The 20,306-nt window shown below is 40.9% G+C and overlaps 1 protein-coding gene across 1 annotated transcript in view; it reads right to left on the bottom strand.

Moving 5' to 3' along the window:
* Positions 1-782: 782 nt before the first annotated feature.
* Positions 783-20,306, bottom strand: part of LOC129745127 (protein serrate-like) — a 140,439-nt gene continuing 120,915 nt past the window's right edge. The window contains exons 13-18 of the mRNA XM_055737993.1: positions 11,186-11,336; positions 4,953-5,138; positions 4,345-4,806; positions 3,923-4,281; positions 3,647-3,856; positions 783-3,577 (exon numbers count right to left, since the gene is read on the bottom strand). Coding sequence (XP_055593968.1) covers positions 2,711-3,577; positions 3,647-3,856; positions 3,923-4,281; positions 4,345-4,806; positions 4,953-5,138; positions 11,186-11,336 — 2,235 coding nt within the window. The 3' untranslated portion in view covers positions 783-2,710. The remainder of the gene's footprint in view (positions 3,578-3,646; positions 3,857-3,922; positions 4,282-4,344; positions 4,807-4,952; positions 5,139-11,185; positions 11,337-20,306) is intronic.

Genomic DNA, 20,306 nt, shown 5'->3' with positions numbered 1-20,306 from the left:
AAAATCACAAAAATGACAAAAAAATTACAACAATATGACACAAAAATTACACAAAAATTACACAAAAATTATCTTAAAATTACACAAAAATTACACAAAAAATACACAAAAATTACACAAAAATTACACAAAAATGAAACCAAAATGACAAAAAAATGACACAAAAATGACACAAAAATGACACAAAAATGACACAAAAATGACAAACATGACAAAAAAGACAAAAATGACAAAAATGACAAATATTGCAAAAATGACAAAAAAAAAATGAATTTCTTCAGATTTTTTATAATTTTTCAAAAACTTTCCTAGGCGCTTCCAAGTAGCCTATAAAGTCAAGCTGATTTTTAATATTTTCGTTTCTTTCTGCGATGCAGCAAGGTGAATAACAAAAATCCGAAACAGGTTACACGGTGGTCGCAGTTGTTGTTGTTGTTATTGTCGTGGCTGTTTCCAGCTATTACAGGAAACCTGCCACAATTCTCGACATTGCACTTGAGGAGCTGCGCCACATCAAGAAGCAACAGAAGAAAGGCAGAAACCGAAACAAGAAGCAGCTCCAGAGAAAGGGAGAATGCGAATGCACATTACAATAGGCTGCAATTTGCGCAAAGCAGAAAAAACAAAACCGTGAAACGCTCAATTAGAGAAATGATGACGGGATGATGGAGGGAATGGGAAGGAGGCGAAGTTCTTTCTCAACTCATTTCAGCCACAAATGGCCAGAACATAATTGAAACAACTTTTATTTAAAGAATATAAAAAATCTTTTTATTGCTCACGTTTTTTATGCACTGGGTTGTTTTTTTTTCTATTTTTTCCTATAAGAAGATGTTTCGCTTTCCCGAACGAACCTGTCAACGTTGACGTTTGCTGTGGTTTGTTTGTTTTTTTTTCTGTGTTTTGTTTACCGCTCGCGTTAAGTACCATGTACATAGATTACTCTGTGAGAGTGTCGTTTTTTTCGTTTAAGTTTTTCGAGGGCTAAGTATGATCGAATAAAAACCTCCCAACACTTGTTTCCCGACTGTTATTGGCAAACGACCTAAGGTAAATATAGATCTTACGTTAGGCTGTAATAAGAGTTCGCTGGCATGTTAAATATTACAATAGATTTGTGTTTGTTCACTATTTACAGAAAATTTTAAATGTTTAATAGTAGCTCAGGGTTTCAGTTTCTCATAGTTTGTAACAAATCTCCCGTTTGAGAAAGTGTTACGAAAAACCGTTTGCCTTTTTCAGCTATTTGTTTTTTTTGTTTGGAAACCGCTTGCTGTGCGATTCGGTTTTTTTTACACGGTAAGGCTATTTTAATGATTTTTTGAGTTATCTACAATGCGCTTCGATGTTCCGTTAATCGTTGCTTGTTATTTCGTAAATTTTTTTACATAATTTTCCTTTTTAATGGGATGAAATTGAAGATTTCAATCTTTTAGCTTAGTTATTTTTCGATGTGTAAAATAAAATCAAGCTCTTTTTAAATAATAATAAAAAACTATTTAAAACAAGGAACTATTTTTATGCAGTGTTCACTTCTCTCTATACAGTACAACCTAGATAAAACGATTATCTAAATGAGAAACAAATTGGATTCCTATAATCTTTTAACTAAAAGTCCTACGCTAGATTAGTTTGTTTTGTTTTTTTTATTTATGTACGTACAAATTATCGCTTAACTGAATCACTGGAAGATTTCGTTTGTTCACATTTAAAAACAATGGCCTTGACTTCCGTTTGTATGAGTTTTGTTTTTCAGTATTTTCATGGAATGTTGTTTTCCACCACTTCTAGCTGCAAGTGGCTTCGTCTGGTAAAAAAAATAGCGCTAAATGTTCATTATACGTTTTTTTTATCGCGTCCTTCGTTGTTTGCCTAAAAGTATGCATATTTATTTATATTCTCCTTATTTAATATCACATTACATTGATAAACTGTAGCCACTTTGCTAGCAGGCGCGGAACAAAAGTGACACAATTTACACACGAGACCCTTGTGTTGGTTATTTTTCTTGGTTTTTGATGATTTTTTTTCTGAGATTGAAAGATTCCGAAATTGCACGTTTTAAAAGATTCTATAACATAATTGTTTTGAAAAATTTCTAGTTGATTTTTTTAGTGCTTGATAAGTCAAAGTAAATAGAAAAATAATCGTAGTAGGTCATGGCCTACCAGCTTTCAGGTAAAAAATTAAAATCAACCCGTGCTAGAAACAACGTCGAAAATTTAAAAAAATTGTGTCGATTTTGTTGATTTGTGTCGAACCAAGTTAAAAAAAAAGACGCCTTCTGTAAGTAAACTTTTTTTCGTTCAGACTAAAAACCACCAAAGAAAAGAGAACTAAAACTAACCAACAACGGGGCAAAAGTACGGAGTTTGACGGCAATTCTCGCTTGCAACGAGAATGTCTTTGCGCTACGTTAAGAACTTACTTCAAGTTCGAAGATACAACTTTTTAACTCACACTCACACGACATCACGGGATGATAGCTCGCTCGAACACGTTTCTTTACAGCGGAACACATATATTTACAAATACAGTTGATTGAATCTCTGTGGGCAGGATCGGACGCGTCCTGTCCTCGGCGCTCTTTTAATGCAAAGGCAAATAAATACTTGTTCATTGAATTAAACTTAATAAATTCTAGCGTTTGAAAAAATGAGAATCTCACTTTCTAGTATTGCTCTCCACTTCCGGAAGAAGAACCCCCATTTCACACGTGCACCGTTAGCAGGTCGGACTCGGGCGTGATCCCCGAGGGCGTGGGACTTCTAATGGCAGGTGAATTTGGCACAGCTACGTTACTACTCGGGGCGGAGAGATTGGACCCCGTCACAGCACCACTATTGACGCCGGCACTCAGCGACGACGAGGACGGTGGCGCCACCTCGTTGATACTTCGCTTACCAAAGTCCTTGTGCTGGGCCTCGATCGAGCAGGCAATGTTCTTGGTGATCACATCGGCATTCTGCGTCTTGTGCAGCAGAATGTGCGAATTCCGGTGGGCGGCCTTCTGCTTGTCCGAGTCCTTCTCGAACTCGGTCGGATCCGGACCGCAGCTGCTCGGATACAGTTGCTGAGATCGATGCAGGGTGCTGGGGCCAGCAATTTGATTGATTTCTGGCGCCGGATTCAGGCTAAGTTCCATGGCCCCGCGAAGCGAACTTAGGCTCCCTTTGAGGGGATTGGCGTAGCGTCGGAAGTTTTCCTCGTTCTGAAGATTGTTGCTCTTTTCCTCCTCGTGACCTCGGGAGAGGTCCAGATGTGGGGTCAGATTCACTCCGGAACCACTGTGACTTTGCAGCTTTTGACGCCACACCAGAGCTACGAAGGCACCTACGCAGAGCGCTACGATGGCGATCCCGAACCCGATCGCTATCAGATAGTTTGAACCGCTGGTGGACTCGTTGATGAGCGCGGTTTCTACCTTGACCTCTAGGATCGACGTTAGAGGAGCGGCCTCCACGAGATCCATCTGGAAGGAATCGTTCTGGACACCTTGCTGACGGGAAAGGATTTCGGCCAGCAACCGAACTGCTTCCGTCAGGGAAACCGATCCGTTACTGTCGGTGGGTGTGGACTGAGGGAGAGAATAAATTGGTTGATTAGTGAAATTTTTTTCCTTGAAAGGGGTAAGGCGCGGACTCACCAGAGTCACTTCAACCGTGTCGTTAGTACCGGCTTTGAGATCACACATTAGAACGATGAACACCGTCACATCGAAGGTAGGACTTTTGATCAGCTTTTCGCCCAGCTGAAGTCGCAGCACGTGGCACATTCCGTCCACCGAAGTTCCCCGCGAAAGCCGGTTCAGTTCCAGCAGGATTGAAATTCGAGCACATTGAGAACCCAGAGTAGCCTAGCGAAGAGCAATAAAACGTCAATCAAACCCGTTTGGTTTTTAAAATTTGTTGAAGGTTTTTACCTGATTGGGCCAACAGTCGATGGGAGCTGGAATTCTAGGCGGCGCCACCCTCCGAGAGGGTTCAAAGGTTCGGCAATCACCCCGGGGAGTACACGGTGGCGAAAGGCAGCTTTCCTGAGCAGCCGGGACACAAACCTGATGACTTTCGCAGGCATTACCGGACACGTTCCGATTAAGGCAGTTCTTCAATCCGCACCAGAGATTCGAGCACCGGGGCTTCCCGTTGGCGCAAACGCACGAGTTGCAGTTGCTTTCGTCCATCACCGCAGGAACGGTGCTGGGCGTGTCCTGGTTGATCAGTGGATCGTACGGAGAATTGGTGGTAGTATTCGAACACACCGAACGCGGGTCCGATAGAACTGTTGAAAAGAAATTCTCATTAGTTGGATATATTTTTAGAGACAAACCTAAGAAAAACTTACGAATTTCACAGCGGACGCCCCTTCGCCCAACCGGACATAAACACGTGAAACCACCTATCCCATCCCGGCAGGTAGCTCCCCCTAGACAGGGTTGCGGTGAGCATTCGTTGACGTTGATCCGACAGTCCGGACCGGAAAATCCTCGGGCACAAAGACACCGGAACCAGCCGGGTCCCGACTCACAGGTCCCACCGTTGTGACAGGGCTGTCCCTGGCATTGGTCCACCGGCTCGTTGCAAAATGATCCACCCCACCCCTGTGAACATCGGCACTGGGATATCCTGGAAATCGGAGACACCACACAGCTTCCTCCATTGAGACATTGGCCGGGCAGACACTGGACGGCCCGATCGGCACAGTTCTTGCCGGTCCAGCCCGGAGGACACTCGCAGCTATAGTCCGCATCCCCGTCGATGCAAATGCCATTGTTTTTGCACGGGTTCGAGATACACTCGTTGACATCTGTGAGCGCGCGGGTGAGGTAAGATAGGATTGATTTATGTTAGACAAAGGGTGATTTATGGCCCCGCCGATCGATGACGATCGAGGCAGATGGCACTGGTTGATAGGACGAAATGTCAAACATTTAGCCGAAAAAATATACTCACTATACTGGCAGAAGGTCCCGGTGAAACCGGCCTGACAGATACAGCTCGAGCCGAGCGAGCCGGTTTCACACTTCCCACGGCCACTGCACGGGGTCAACATGGCTGCGGCTGCTGATGCCGCCGCGGACGGGGAGGATCCGGAGATTGCCGCCGAAGTTTCATTTGTCATCGGCATTGTACAGCCGTCTGAAACGAAGAAAACGAAACATTTAGAAAAATCATTTATCATTTGCGGGGAGCATCAGCGTGGAGTTTTTTTTTCAAGACGCAAATGAAATTAAAAAGTTGCAATTAGGTAATAAATTAATGGGCCGTTGGTGGAGGTTTTGTTTTCGGATCGGGCGAGGAGAGGTTGTGTTTCCAGTCTAACTACTTCATTAGAGCCAACCCTACACAATGATGAGAAATTCTAGGGAATATCTTCGAAAGAAGTTGCAGAAGTTGGAGCAATGCCAAAGCACTGAAAGACACTCCAGAGAAAAAGGCTTGTTCAAACAATGCAATTAACTGCAACGTGTTGGCTACTTTATCATCTTTTTCTCGCCCCGGAACGGACGGAGATGCATCCGTTGATGAAGTGATTTGTTGTCGCCCGCTTCCCATCATCGTCAAAAGAACGCCATCATCGTCTTACACGCTTCTGTAGATGAGAACATGCAGACACAGGCAAGGTGAGGAAAAGGAATTTTCCAGTATTTGTTTCCTTCATTTCGTTTCAATACCCGCAAAGTATTTGCTATTTTGTACGATAATTATGAACTCATTTGGTCAATCGTCGGAGGAAACTCTTCTCAGCTTAGCGTAGAAGCTTCGTTTGATGAGCACCATCGTCTTCCCGACTAGTCTTTTGTTTCGTCTTCCGTTGGACGTCTCTATTTTTACCTCAGAAATCGATAGAAACAATCATTAAATTCTCAAGTTCCAACAAAATGAATGTATCATATCATGTCTGTTTCTCTTGATTTAAGGAATCTTCTAAATATTCGACATAACTTCCAGCTTCTTACATTGTTGTCATTAGCAACTTCTCGTTTGATTGTCGTTGAGCGAGCTTCCCAATTGAGTCTGTCCGGACTCCGAAGCCTGAAAGGGCCGTGACAAATATTAATTCCCCTCGGTCGGTTGGTAGGACTCTTCTTCACTCTCCTCGGGGGAGTTACGCTGAATAAGATGTAAACAATTTATCAAAACAGATATTTCTCCTCATTGCTGCCTCACTGCGCTGTTCGCGTTTTTCCTTACGAAGACTCATGTCGGTCCATGTCCCGGTATTCGTCATAATAATATCATTAGGTAGCATTTTTTTATCCCTACAGCGAGCAGTTGTTATTTTGTTTGCTTCAACTGAACTTTTCTCAGCTTAGCTTAGAATGAGATGCTGATCATGGTGGTACCCCCAATGCGCTAACGTATTAATTACTGGCTCCTGGGGTGAACGAATCGCTTGATCAACAAAGAAAAAAACGGGGTCGTAACGCATCGCAGTAGGCTTACTTAGAGTGGTGTGGTGGGCACCGCATTAGAATAAATGTGGAAAATGGGCGACCCAGCAGGAGTTCGGAATAATTGCGGCGATCGGCTAACTAGCTTGGTACATACCCCTGCAGCATTGATGACGATGATAAAAGCTTGGCTGGCGTGGGTTTGAAGCCGTGAATCATCTATGAAGATACAGTGTCGGACAATAGAATAGGACCGCTCTAATGCAAAATATTCAAATCACCTTTAAACTGCCAATTCAAATATAATAATATGCGACACCTAGCGGCAAGCACTTATTGTAGTATGCCAACTTTGTATACTGCACGTTTGTTGCAATCAAAGCAACCCGTTTGTTCTACTCGACCAGAGAGCTGTCAGAGGGTGAAAAAAGTCGCGTCATAAAATAAGACCAGCTCATCGGTTCGGCTGTTCCGGCATTTTCAGCGCTCTAGATTTGTAGAAAAGGTGTTGTTTTCGGTGTTGTTTGTCCATTTTCGTGTCCTGGTAAGTATTTCCCATAAAATTAATCATGTAAATCATGAAAACAAACAAAAGAGAAAGATTTCCATCCTCCTACTCTGTTTTCATCGAAAAAGCGATGGGTCGGGCACAGCACTGCTCGGAGGTCCAGCGAGCGATCATCCGGAATCTGTACAAGGCAGGCAAAAGCCAACGCGAGATTGCCGACTACTTAGGAAGGTCGAAAACTTTCGTTTTCAACGCGCTTCACAGCACCGGCAAACGGGAACTGACCGGCCGCCCCCGCAAAACGACGCCGAAGGGCGATTCGGCAATCAAGCGGGCCTCGCAAAAGGACCCTTTCAAAGCGTCCAAGCAGATGAGAGACGAGCTGAACTGATCTGTGAGTTCCCGGACGGTTCAGCGACGGTTGGCGGAGAAGGGTCTAGGAGGAAAAATTCCAGTCAGTCAGTCAGTCAGTCAGTCAGTCAGTCAGTCAGTCAGTCAGTCAGTCAGTCAGTCAGTCAGTCAGTCAGTCAGTCAGTCAGTCAGTCAGTCAGTCAGTCAGTCAGTCAGTCAGTCAGTCAGTCAGTCAGTCAGTCAGTCAGTCAGTCAGTCAGTCAGTCAGTCAGTCAGTCAGTCAGTCAGTCAGTCAGTCAGTCAGTCAGTCAGTCAGTCAGTCAGTCAGTCAGTCAGTCAGTCAGTCAGTCAGTCAGTCAGTCAGTCAGTCAGTCAGTCAGTCAGTCAGTCAGTCAGTCAGTCAGTCAGTCAGTCAGTCAGTCAGTCAGTCAGTCAGTCAGTCAGTCAGTCAGTCAGTCAGTCAGTCAGTCAGTCAGTCAGTCAGTCAGTCAGTCAGTCAGTCAGTCAGTCAGTCAGTCAGTCAGTCAGTCAGTCAGTCAGTCAGTCAGTCAGTCAGTCAGTCAGTCAGTCAGTCAGTCAGTCAGTCAGTCAGTCAGTCAGTCAGTCAGTCAGTCAGTCAGTCAGTCAGTCAGTCAGTCAGTCAGTCAGTCAGTCAGTCAGTCAGTCAGTCAGTCAGTCAGTCAGTCAGTCAGTCAGTCAGTCAGTCAGTCAGTCAGTCAGTCAGTCAGTCAGTCAGTCAGTCAGTCAGTCAGTCAGTCAGTCAGTCAGTCAGTCAGTCAGTCAGTCAGTCAGTCAGTCAGTCAGTCAGTCAGTCAGTCAGTCAGTCAGTCAGTCAGTCAGTCAGTCAGTCTGTCAGTCAGTCAGTCAGTCAGTCAGTCAGTCAGTCAGTCAGTCAGTCAGTCAGTCAGTCAGTCAGTCAGTCAACACTCGTCAAAGTTATACACGCTCAACAAATTTAACCGATTGTTGGAAAAAATTAAGAAGTTTTAAATTACTAAATAAAGATAAAAAAAAGAAAATTGAATTATGCTCTATTTTAAATGTGGTGAAATGCAATTCTGTGCCATTCTGGATGAAAAAATGGAAAGAACAGAAAATGAACATAAAAGCAGGTAAATTTAATCAAAATAGAATCACCAGAGTGAGTTAGGAAGACTGCTTTGGGCAAGAAAAATATTCAAGCAAGTTGTAAGGAGAGCTTGTTAGAAATGATAAGCGAGTTGAGAGGACAGCTTGGTGATCAAGCGGGTTGAGAGGACAGAAATGGAAAATAAATGATCAAGCTAGTTAAAAGAAGAGCTGGTTGAAAATGAAAAAAGCACCGATCAAACGGGCTCAGAGGACAGCTTGATAGGAATAAAAAAAAATCACTGATAAACGTGTTGAGAGGACAGTTTGATATAAATTTTAAAAAATCACCGATAAGCGAATTGAGAGGACAGCTTGACAGAATCGAAAAAAAATATCACCCATAAGCGGGTTGAGAGGACAGCTTGATAGAAATGGAAAAGAAATCACCGATAAACGAGTTGAGAGGACAGGTTGGTGATCAAGCGGGTTGAGAGGACAGCTTGATAGAAATGAAAAAAAAAATCACCGATAAGCGAGTTGAGAGGACAGCTAAGTGATCAAGTGGGTTGAGAGGACAGCTTGATAGAAATGGAAAAAAATACACCGAAAAGTGAGTTCAGAGGACAGCTTGGTGATCTTGCGGGTTGAGAGGACAGCTTTATATAAATGAAAAAATCACCGATAAGTGAATGGCGAGTACAGTTTGGTGATGAAGCGGGTTGAGAGGACTGCTTGATAGATATGAAAAAAAATCACCGATAAGCGAGTTTAGAGGACAGCTTGACATAAATGTAAAAAATCATCGATAAGCGAGTTTAGAGGACAGTTTGGTGATCAAGGGAGTTGAGAAATGAAAAAAAAAATCACCGATAAGCGAGTTGAGAGGACAGCTTGATAGAAATGAAAAAAAAACCCGATCAGCGAGTGTTGAGTACAGTTTGATGATCAAGCGGGTTGAGAGGACAGTTTGATAGAAATGGAATAAAACACCGATAAGCGAGTTGAGAGGACAGCTTGATAAAGAAGCGAGTTGATAGGACAGTTTGATATAAATTTTTAAAAATCACCGATAATCGAGTTGAAAGGACAGCTTGATCAAGCGGGTTGAGAGGACAGCTTGATAGAAATGGAAAAAAAATATCGATAAGCGAGTTGAGAGCACAGCTTGGTTATTAAAGGGGTTGAGAGGACAGCTTGACATAAATATAAAATCACCGATAAGCATGTTGAGAGGACAGTTTGAAACAACCGGAAAGAACACCAAAAAGCCAATTTAGAGGACAGCTCGATGATTGAGCGGGTAAAAAAAACAGCTTAAAAACCGAAATAAAAGAATCAAATGTTCAGTCCAAGGTGCATACAAGTTCTAAAAAATCACACAAAGTCCCAAAAAGTCCCACTTCGCATTCCTCTTCTTTCCAAAAGATGGATCATGTCTTCCTCTTCTTATCGATCAGTTGTTAAAATTGGTCATCTATTTTTATTTTATTTGCCTCTTTATTTCCCCCCGACGGATTGAGAACGGATAAATCCTTCAAACGCCTTCAGAGCCTGAACGAGAAACGACTACCAGGGGTCAATAGGATCGATCCAGCCCGTCACGATGGACTCGGCTCGGAAGAAATCTAATTTAACTGCCCGTGATCCGAATCGACCTAATTCATCCGGCTCTTCTATTCCTATTAAGCTGGTACGGCACACTCCCAAAGAGATGGCAGTTTCACAGATTTAATAGCGCCCTAGCTGGCAAAAGGTTTATTACGGTCTACCAGGACCACGAGGGAATGCAATTATCGAAAACGCGAGAAACTGAAAACACAATTACGATTCGCGCCCCGGGAGTTCGACCTGTTGTCGTCGTCGTCGTTCGTATCCGTAGGACCAAACAACAAGAACACCACCCCACAGCCACAGTTCCCATTATTTACAACTCATGCTCCTTTTCGGATTTTACGCCGACCGACCTCTCGGTAAGATCTATGTGGATGGTTCAACCTGAGTAGATGACGAGGTTCAATATCCGTCGATGATTGAGATAACTGGGCCCGTTCCCCGCCTCAATAAACGGTTAAAAAAGTGGGGTGGACAAAGTGAAAGTCACCCTCGCCTCGGTCGGTCGATCCTAACCATTCGGTCAGTCAGCGGGATCATCTCCCAATATGGAGCGTTTGATGACATGTCGCGTCACGTGTGTGTGTGTGTTTGTGTCTCTGGATCTAATGAAGTTGGCCGTCGTCGGTTACGATCGTGATCTGATACGACACGACACAACGCAACCAATCCTATCTAGTGGAATCTTGGAAGTGTGGACTCGGGTAATGAGATCTATGGGTTTTTGTTTCCCATTCATCCGCACGCGAACGAGTGCCTTCTGTTGATTGTATAATATTAAGTTGTACGTCAAAACTGCCAATTTCTGGGCGAGATACCTCCTCTGATTGGGGGGAAGCTGTGGACTCCCTTCAATAGAGACCGGGAGTTCGAGTTGACGAGGTGTGACTCGCCGCCAGCTCTCGGAGGCAGTTCTTCAGACATGTCAGCAACCGAAAAGCATGATTGGGTGCGGTATTGAATTGCTTCTTTTGGTGTTCAACCACCTTTTTCTAGCAAGCAGCATTGATTGGACCTCGCGAGGGGAGTTTCGAGTTGATTGGTTTCGGATCGTAACTTGGGTCAGGTTGTTGCTGCGTTTGTGGGAATGGACACAAAACTACGAAAGCGATTGGAATTTAACGTTTTTCAAAAACTTTTACCATGGCGATCCTGCCAAGAAAATTTGCATCAATATTGAATTGCAACATTTCAAAAACTTTTATTTGATTGTTAGCTGTTTGAAAATTAGGTAAACCATCACTACTTACCATTGGAACAGGGTGGCGAGTCGCACGGAGTCCTCAAGAATTCGCAATGTCTCCCGGCTCGACCCGGCGGACAGTGACAGTAGTAGCTCCCGGGGGTGTTCAAACAGCGCCCTTCGATGCAGGGTGATGAAGTGCAGTGGTCCTTTGCCTCCTAAGAAAGAAAAAAAAAACAAAACAAAACACAATTATTAGATTTGATGATGATTACGAATTTGTCAAACTCGTAAAAACAGCTCATAAAAGCCGGTCCAATTTGGCCGGTGCGCCCCCCGGTCGATGGGAAATAAAAGGCCATAAAACAAGATTTGGAGTAAACAAGGTGTGAAGCATAAACAAAAAAGTTGACATTAATACAATCGTCACACAATCTGCCCGAAAAAGACTCCCGATTAGCCATTAAAACGAAAACCACTTTTTGGAGCGACCTGTGATAATATCGGTCTGATCCCTCTGTCGGTGGGGATTCGAAGCTCGCTCGCTCGCAACTGTCACTTTGACACAGACAGACACTATTAATGGTAATTGATTCGAAGCTGCTCACCTAGTTCGTGACAAGTGTGAATGTACTGATGTTCTCACGCCTGCTTCGATCCCGCTGCCACTTGTTTTGGAGCGAGTGAAAGCAAACAATAATGTGAACACAACAAACAAAGGTGGCCGCCATGGCGGGCGCAACTGTCAAAAACTGAAACCGAGCGAATTCCAAACTACCGATAATTGACAAGGGTCCGAGCTAATCAGATTAAGGTTGCATTTCGGCGCGGGGAAAAACGTCAAAGCTTAAGCGCTTACGACCGGAGGCTATATTTGTTTACCCTCCTTAGCTTGGTTTTTGGGTGCGGGACAATTCGGGACCACGGGGTAATGATGTAAAAGCTCCAGCTTTAAAATATCTTTATCAGAAAAGCGCGGGTCCGCCGTGGCCGGGAGAGCGATCAAATGGACCTGCTATTCGCTTCTGGCGGAACGCGCAGCAGACGTGACACTCTGTTATGATAATGCTCTTAATCCGCTCTCCAGCTCTCAATTTGACAGCTCAGTGTCATGGCGGCGGCCCATTATTAATACCCAATCCGCCGAGCAGAAAAAAATCAGGGTATCGTCAAATAAACCAACAGCAAGCGATGATAGCGAAACAAAGGGTGACGCCCTCTCCCCGGGACTCCTGATCAAAACCGGAGCAGGCAAAGTGGATAATCCGTGTGGTCAGACTGTTTGACTCGGTTAAACAGAGCTGTTCCCTGGGACAGACCGAAATAATTAACATAAAAAACTGATTTGAGCCCTCCACAAACCCATTCCTGAAACTAGTCAGGGAGCTGTCTACCGAACTACTGTCAAACTAGCTTTTAGGGTGACGTTTTTTTTCAGTGTGTTGTGGTGAACGTTTTTGCGCGTCCCCCGTTCGCATTTCGATTCGGAATAGAAAACAGTTACTTAGCTCAATAATCCGGTTGTTGAACAACTTTCCGAAGAGTAATGTCATAAATTTTCGGTTCGTTCATCTTCGTTTGTTTCGGGATGGGTGGGAATTTCGAACAGGAAAGTAGGAAATATTGCTGTTGGGAGAACGGCGCCTGATTGGACGCGAAATCTCAGCGATAAATTGAGAGCTTAGGCTTCTCTATTTTTTTTCTTCTGTGTATTCGGTTATCAGTTCCGTAGCGTGTTCAGTGTGAGTGTCAAATTATGACGTTTTGGAGTTTAGTTAGTAAAGCTCCGCGCGGACACAACACAGATAATTAGTGGCCGTAGTATTGCTTGATTGGGTAAAATATGTCCGACGTATGCATTTCCATACGTTTGGCGGTGGAATCCGACTCGATTGGAAGTGTGTAAACAAACAGTGTTTATGGTCCCAAATTTTATTCCTAATTTATTGTCTACCGTTACCGGGTAAAAGCTCCGGATGTTGCTGAGTAGATTTTCTTTCACCAGTTAATTTTTTTTTTTAAATGTGTCTAGTTTTTGCTTTGTATTTTGAAAAATGGGACTACAAACCCTATGTTAAAATTGATCTCTTATTTCTCCTACAATTCGCAACATTTCGAACATTTCGAGAAACTTGGTAGGCTGTGGCCGTCGTTGACGGTTTTGTTTGTTTTTTGGCTGGACAATTTTCAAGACTCTCGAAACATAAATTCAAAAGTTCATTTTGTGCTTGGAGGTTATGAAATGTGACAAGAATCACATTTAAAATTCGTTTTACTATCAAGAAATTATCGGACAACTTTAGCGTGATCCAGATGGTGTTGCTCGATATAAATCTCCAAACTTCTTGATTGCTGTCGAAAGAAAATGTTGATGAAGCATTTCGGATTCAATGATAAAAAGTGGATGTAAGAAGTCAATTATGCTAAGGTAAGCAAATTTAATTATAAGCTTCAAACATTTCGACATTTTGGATAATTTAAAAAATTTAAGTGTTTCAACATCTTGACAGTTTTACAAGAAACGATACACTACCAGAGTCTAGCTCCTTCCAAGTCATTTGGAAAGGTTAATCGTTGGCTAAATATGCTGCAACCAAACGGAACTATACCAACGAAGCTTGCCCTTCCACCCGATTGTTGTTGAGATTGAATGCAAACCAACCAGCACGCAACCCACTAATGTATTATTAACAGTTATTAATAATTCCCTTGTTTGCTTCGCACCAGTGATCTTCGAATGTGCCCAGAAACGTCCCGTTCCGTGAGTAGTCGTCTTTTTCGGGAGTGGGAACAAACTGCCCGTTAACGAACAGCTCGTTCCTCAAAGGGCCATGCATGTATAATCTTTTCATTATGATATGTGCCCGGTACCATTCTATTTGGCTCCGAAAAGCAGCTCTAGCTGTCGTTTGCCTCTTGAAGATCAGCCTCCCAAAAACCGCATCTCGTGAAGATCAAACGATGGGGATGGGGATGGAAAACAAAGAAACACAAAAAGACGCACACGCCGAAAAGAGAAGACTGTCCCAAAAGTTCGGTAACCATTAATCTAAATAGATTCTTTCATGGCGATTGGTTTTTTGTTTGCGAACAAAACACAACTAGCCATGCAACAACGCGAACGCTCACGATTGCCAATGATGGTACACACCCCGTGAGCTCCCCGATCCTGGCCACCTTTCAATCTTTTAAAATTAGAAGAATATTTTGGGTGGCACACCGGGACATAAACGCGGAAAAACGGGGCTGGGGAAGGCTGTTGTTGTTTCGGTGATCTTTGTTCATCCTGATAGCCGCCCTCGGTTGGTATTTAGAAGAAGTTAGTCATAGAAAATGGATAAATAAAAGTCAAGAAAAGACACCCGCCGAGTCCGCGTTTCTGCCGTCGCTGCCCGGAGCTTTGGGTAACGAGCTTTCAATGGTTAAAGCGACTTCCCCCTTGACGTCTAAATATACCGAAAGCGTGTCCATTACGCCGCGATTTTTGACATAGCTTTCATGATTTGAAGAAAAAAGGTTCGTCGCAAAAAACGCATTGAAGTCTCTCAACATTTCTGGATTGAGGGAGACATTTCAAATCGTTGTGGAAAGGTCCAGATTTCAGATTCAGCTTTCAGATTCAGATTTCAGATTCAGATTTCAGATTCAGATTTCAGATCCAGATTTCAGATTCAGATTTCAGATTCAGATTTCAGATTCAGATTTCAGATTCAGATTTCAGATTCAGATTTCAGATTCAGATTTCAGATTCAGATTTCAGATTCAGATTTCAGATTCAGATTTCAGATTCAGATTTCAGATTCAGATTTCAGATTCAGATTTCAGATTCAGATTTCAGATTCAGATTTCAGATTCAGATTTCAGATTCAGATTTCAGATTCAGATTTCAGATTCAGATTTCAGATTCAGATTTCAGATTCAGATTTCAGATTCAGATTTCAGATTCAGATTTCAGATTCAGATTTCAGATTCAGATTTCAGATTCAGATTTCAGATTCAGATTTCAGATTCAGATTTCAGATTCAGATTTCAGATTCAGATTTCAGATTCAGATTTCAGATTCAGATTTCAGATTCAGATTTCAGATTCAGATTTCAGATTCAGATTTCAGATTCAGATTTCAGATTCAGATTTCAGATTCAGATTTCAGATTCAGATTTCAGATTCAGATTTCAGATTCAGATTTCAGATTCAGATTTCAGATTCAGATTTCAGATTCAGATTTCAGATTCAGATTTCAGATTCAGATTTCAGATTCAGATTTCAGATTCAGATTTCAGATTCAGATTTCAGATTCAGATTTCAGATTCAGATTTCAGATTCAGATTTCAGATTCAGATTTCAGATTCAGATTTCAGATTCAGATTTCAGATTCAGATTTCAGATTCAGATTTCAGATTCAGATTTCAGATTCAGATTTCAGATTCAGATTTCAGATTCAGATTTCAGATTCAGATTTCAGATTCAGATTTCAGATTCAGATTTCAGATTCAGATTTCAGATTTCAGATTCAGATTTCAGATTCAGATTTCAGATTCAGATTTCAGATTCAGATTTCAGATTCAGATTTCAGATTCAGACTTCAGATTCAGATTCAGATTTCAGATTTCAGATTCAGATTTCAGATTCAGATTTCAGATTCCGATTTCAGATTTCAGATTCAGATTTCAGATTCAGATTTCAGATTCAGATTTCAGATTCAGATTTCAGATTCAGATTTCAGATTCAGATTTCAGATTCAGATTTCAGATTCAGATTTCAGATTCAGATTTCAGATTTAGATTTCAGATTCAGATTTCAGATTCAGATTTCAGATTCAGATTTCAGATTCAGATTTCAGATTCAGATTTCAGATTCAGATTTCAGATTCAGATTTCAGATTCAGATTTCAGATTCAGATTTCAGATTCAGATTTCAGATTCAGATTTCAGATTCTGATTTCAGATTTCAGATTCAGATTTCAGATTCAGATTTCAGATTCAGATTTCAGATTCAGATTTCAGATTCAGATTTCAGATTCAGATTTCAGATTCAGATTTCAGATTCAGATTTCAGATTCAGATTTCAGATTCAGATTTCAGATTCAGATTTCAGATTCAGATTTCAGATTCAGATTTCAGATTCAGATTTCAGATTCAGATTTCAGATTCAGATTTCAGATTCAGATTTCAGATTCAGATTTCAGATTCAGATTTCAGATTCAGATTTCAGATTCAGATTTCAGATTCAGATTTCAGATTCAGATTTCAGATTCAGATTTCAGATTCAGATTTCAGATTCAGATTTCAGATTCAGATTTCAGATTCAGATTTCAGATTCAGATTTCAGATTCAGATTTCAGATTCAGATTTCAGATTCAGATTTCAGATTCAGATTTCAGATTCAGATTTCAGATTCAGATTTCAGATTCAGATTTCAGATTCAGATTTCAGATTCAGATTTCAGATTCAGATTTCAGATTCAGATTTCAGATTCAGATTTCAGATTCAGATTTCAGATTCAGATTTCAGATTCAGATTTCAGATTCAGATTTCAAATTCAGATTTCAGATTCAGATTTCAGATTCAGATTTCAGATTCAGATTTCAGATTCAGATTTCAGATTCAGATTTCAGATTCAGATTTCAGATTCATATTTCAGATTCAGATTTCAGATTCAGATTTCAGATTCAGATTTCAGATTCAGATTTCAGATTCAGATTTCAGATTCAGATTTCAGATTCAGATTTCAGATTCAGATTTCAGATTCAGATTTCAGATTCAGATTTCAGATTCAGATTCAGATTTCAGATTCAGATTTCAGATTCAGATTTCAGATTCAGATTTCAGATTCAGATTTCAGATTCAGATTTCAGATTCAGATTTCAGATTCAGATTTCAGATTCAGATTTCAGATTCAGATTTCAGATTCAGATTTCAGATTCAGATTTCAGATTCAGATTTCAGATTCAGATTTCAGATTCAGATTTCAGATTCAGATTTCAGATTCAGATTTCAGATTCAGATTTCAGATTCAGATTTCAGATTCAGATTTCAGATTCAGATTTCAGATTCAGATTTCAGATTCAGATTTCAGATTCAGATTTCAGATTCAGATTTCAGATTCAGATTTCAGATTCAGATTTCAGATTCAGATTTCAGATTCAGATTTCAGATTCAGATTTCAGATTCAGATTTCAGATTCAGACTTCAGATTCAGATTCAGATTTCAGATTTCAGATTCAGATTTCAGATTCAGATTTCAGATTCAGATTTCAGATTCCGATTTTAGATTTCAGATTCAGATTTCAGATTCAGATTTCAGATTCAGATTTCAGATTCAGATTTCAGATTCAGATTTCAGATTCAGATTTCAGATTCAGATTTCAGATTCAGATTTCAGATTCAGATTTCAGATTTAGATTTCAGATTCAGATTTCAGATTCAGATTTCAGATTCAGATTTCAGATTCAGATTTCAGATTCAGATTTCAGATTCAGATTTCAGATTTCAGATTCAGATTTTAGATTCAGATTTCAGATTCAGATTTCAGTTTCAGATTTCAGATTCAGATTTCAGATTTCAGATTCAGATTTCAGATTCAGATTTCAAATTCAGATTTCAGATTCAGATTTCAGATTCAGATTTCAGATTCAGATTTCAGATTCAGATTTCAGATTCAGATTTCAGATTCAGATTTCAGATTCAGATTTCAGATTCAGATTTCAGATTCAGATTTCAGATTCAGATTTCAGATTCAGATTTCAGATTCAGATTTCAGATTCAGATTTCAGATTCAGATTTCAGATTCAGATTTCAGATTCAGATTTCAGATTCAGATTTCAGATTCAGATTTCAGATTCAGATTTCAGATTCAGATTTCAGATTCAGATTTCAGATTCAGATTTCAGATTCAGATTTCAGATTCAGATTTCAGATTCAGATTTCAGATTCAGATTTCAGATTCAGATTTCAGATTCAGATTTCAGATTCAGATTTCAGATTCAGATTTCAGATTCAGATTTCAGATTCAGATTTCAGATTCAGATTTCAGATTCAGATTTCAGATTCAGATTTCAGATTCAGATTTCAGATTCAGATTTCAGATTCAGATTTCAGATTCAGATTCAGATTTCAGATTCAGATTTCAGATTCAGATTCAGATTTCAGATTCAGATTTCAGATTCAGATTTCAGATTCAGATTTCAGATTCAGATTTCAGATTCAGATTTCAGATTCAGATTTCAGATTCAGATTTCAGATTCAGATTTCAGATTCAGATTTCAGATTCAGATTTCAGATTCAGATTTCAGATTCAGATTTCAGATTCAGATTTCAGATTCAGATTTCAGATTCAGATTTCAGATTCAGATTTCAGATTCAGATTTCAGATTCAGATTTCAGATTCAGATTTCAGATTCAGATTTCAGATTCAGATTTCAGATTCAGATTTCAGATTCAGATTTCAGATTCAGATTTCAGATTCAGATTTCAGATTCAGATTTCAGATTTCAGATTTCAGATTTCAGATTTCAGATTTCAGATTTCAGATTTCAGATTTCAGATTTCAGATTTCAGATTTCAGATTTCAGATTTCAGATTTCAGATTTCAGATTTCAGATTTCAGATTTCAGATTTCAGATTTCAGATTTCAGATTTCAGATTTCAGATTTCAGATTTCAGATTTCAGATTTCAGATTTCAGATTTCAGATTTCAGATTTCAGATTTCAGATTTCAGATTTCAGATTTCAGATTTCAGATTTCAGATTTCAGATTTCAGATTCAGATTTCAGATTCAGATTTCAGATTTAGATCCCTGATTCAGATTTCAGATTCAGATTAAGGTTTCCTGATTTCAAGAGTTTGTTGTTGTTTCAGATTTTAGATTCAAGATCAATTGATATGTTCCATTGTTCAGAATTGAATAGGTTTTTCAAAGTTGATTTCTCAAAGATTTCAAATATTTTATTTTGTGAAAATGAATCCGCTTAAGCCAGTCGCATATTAACATCTTCAAGTGGGCATCTATTACCGTCTTCGGAGGCCAACGCCCATTGAACAGAAGTTGCTACAATGTCTTCCTTTTTTTTCCGCCGAAAGCCATTCATCAGTGCAGCCCTTCTTCGAGCAACGACGGACCAAATTGACACCCATTTGTCACCCATTTACAACCGTAAGCCATTGTGGTGCGGATGCGTGAAAAGATCCAGAGAGATGGTGTTGCGAGAAGAAGAAAAAATCACACACAATTATCCGCCCTATTGTGATGCAAAATCGCAGACAAATTACAATATGAGCGTTCGGATCGGAGAAAGAGCGTTCGGGGTGACATCTGTCAAAGTTGGGCGTTTGGGTGTCAAGATGCGCGGGCGAGTCAGCCAATTGCTACATGGTGCGGTGATAAACGGCTCTTTTGAAACTCATTTCGGCGGCTTCGGATGTTTCTGTCGCGAACGATCATCAATGCGTCTAATGTCCACGCGCATAAGTAGGTATGTAAAACTAAAACTCCGCTTGAAAGAGGAGACTTGGCGTAGGCGTTCCCGGACGGCCAAAGAGACGGAGGCGGAATCGGTTTCGAAATCGTTGCTGGTGTGATTTATCGCACTCGAACATAATTTGACAAGAGCTGTTGACTGTTGAAATATTGCGCAGATTGATGCGACTTTCTTTCGATTTGAGGAATTTTGATGATCATCACTCTGGCGACTTAGGGATTAGCGAGTGATAGAGAGAGAATGACCGTTAATGTGTCGGAGTGTTGATTGTTTTTGTGTCTTCTGTCCAGGAATCAGCTGCCCTACTTTTGACAGCTTGTTACAAGATGGCGATCAGTTGATATGCAATTGAAAATATCAAACTACATAACAGCTCGTTTAACAAGTGTCTTTCCTCCGGTGATATCATATACACAATTCTGACAGCTGCGCACCGATGGAAAAGCTGCTTCCATTCGGTGTAGTTTGATAAAAATGCAAACATGTCGGACCGCGAGTACTTGAGCCCTTAGAGCGGGCTGATATGACGATTGGCACATGGGAAAGGCCATCACAGCCAAGAAGAGGCAGCGTAGGGGAGGGGTTTCTTAAACAAACGGCAGCATGTTTTAAGTGCCCGTTTTACTACTGCTGCTGGCCCCCTATGTGAATCTGTTGCCTGTAACTAGTTTGTTCGATTTTTTTTTTTCAACTTATGATCCTCCGACCGCT

The sequence above is a fragment of the Uranotaenia lowii genome, chromosome 1 (genome assembly GCF_029784155.1).
Source record: "Uranotaenia lowii strain MFRU-FL chromosome 1, ASM2978415v1, whole genome shotgun sequence".
Taxonomy (NCBI): domain Eukaryota; kingdom Metazoa; phylum Arthropoda; class Insecta; order Diptera; family Culicidae; genus Uranotaenia; species Uranotaenia lowii.
Note: the sequence above shows the minus strand (reverse complement) of the source record. Positions and strands in the feature narration are given on the sequence as shown.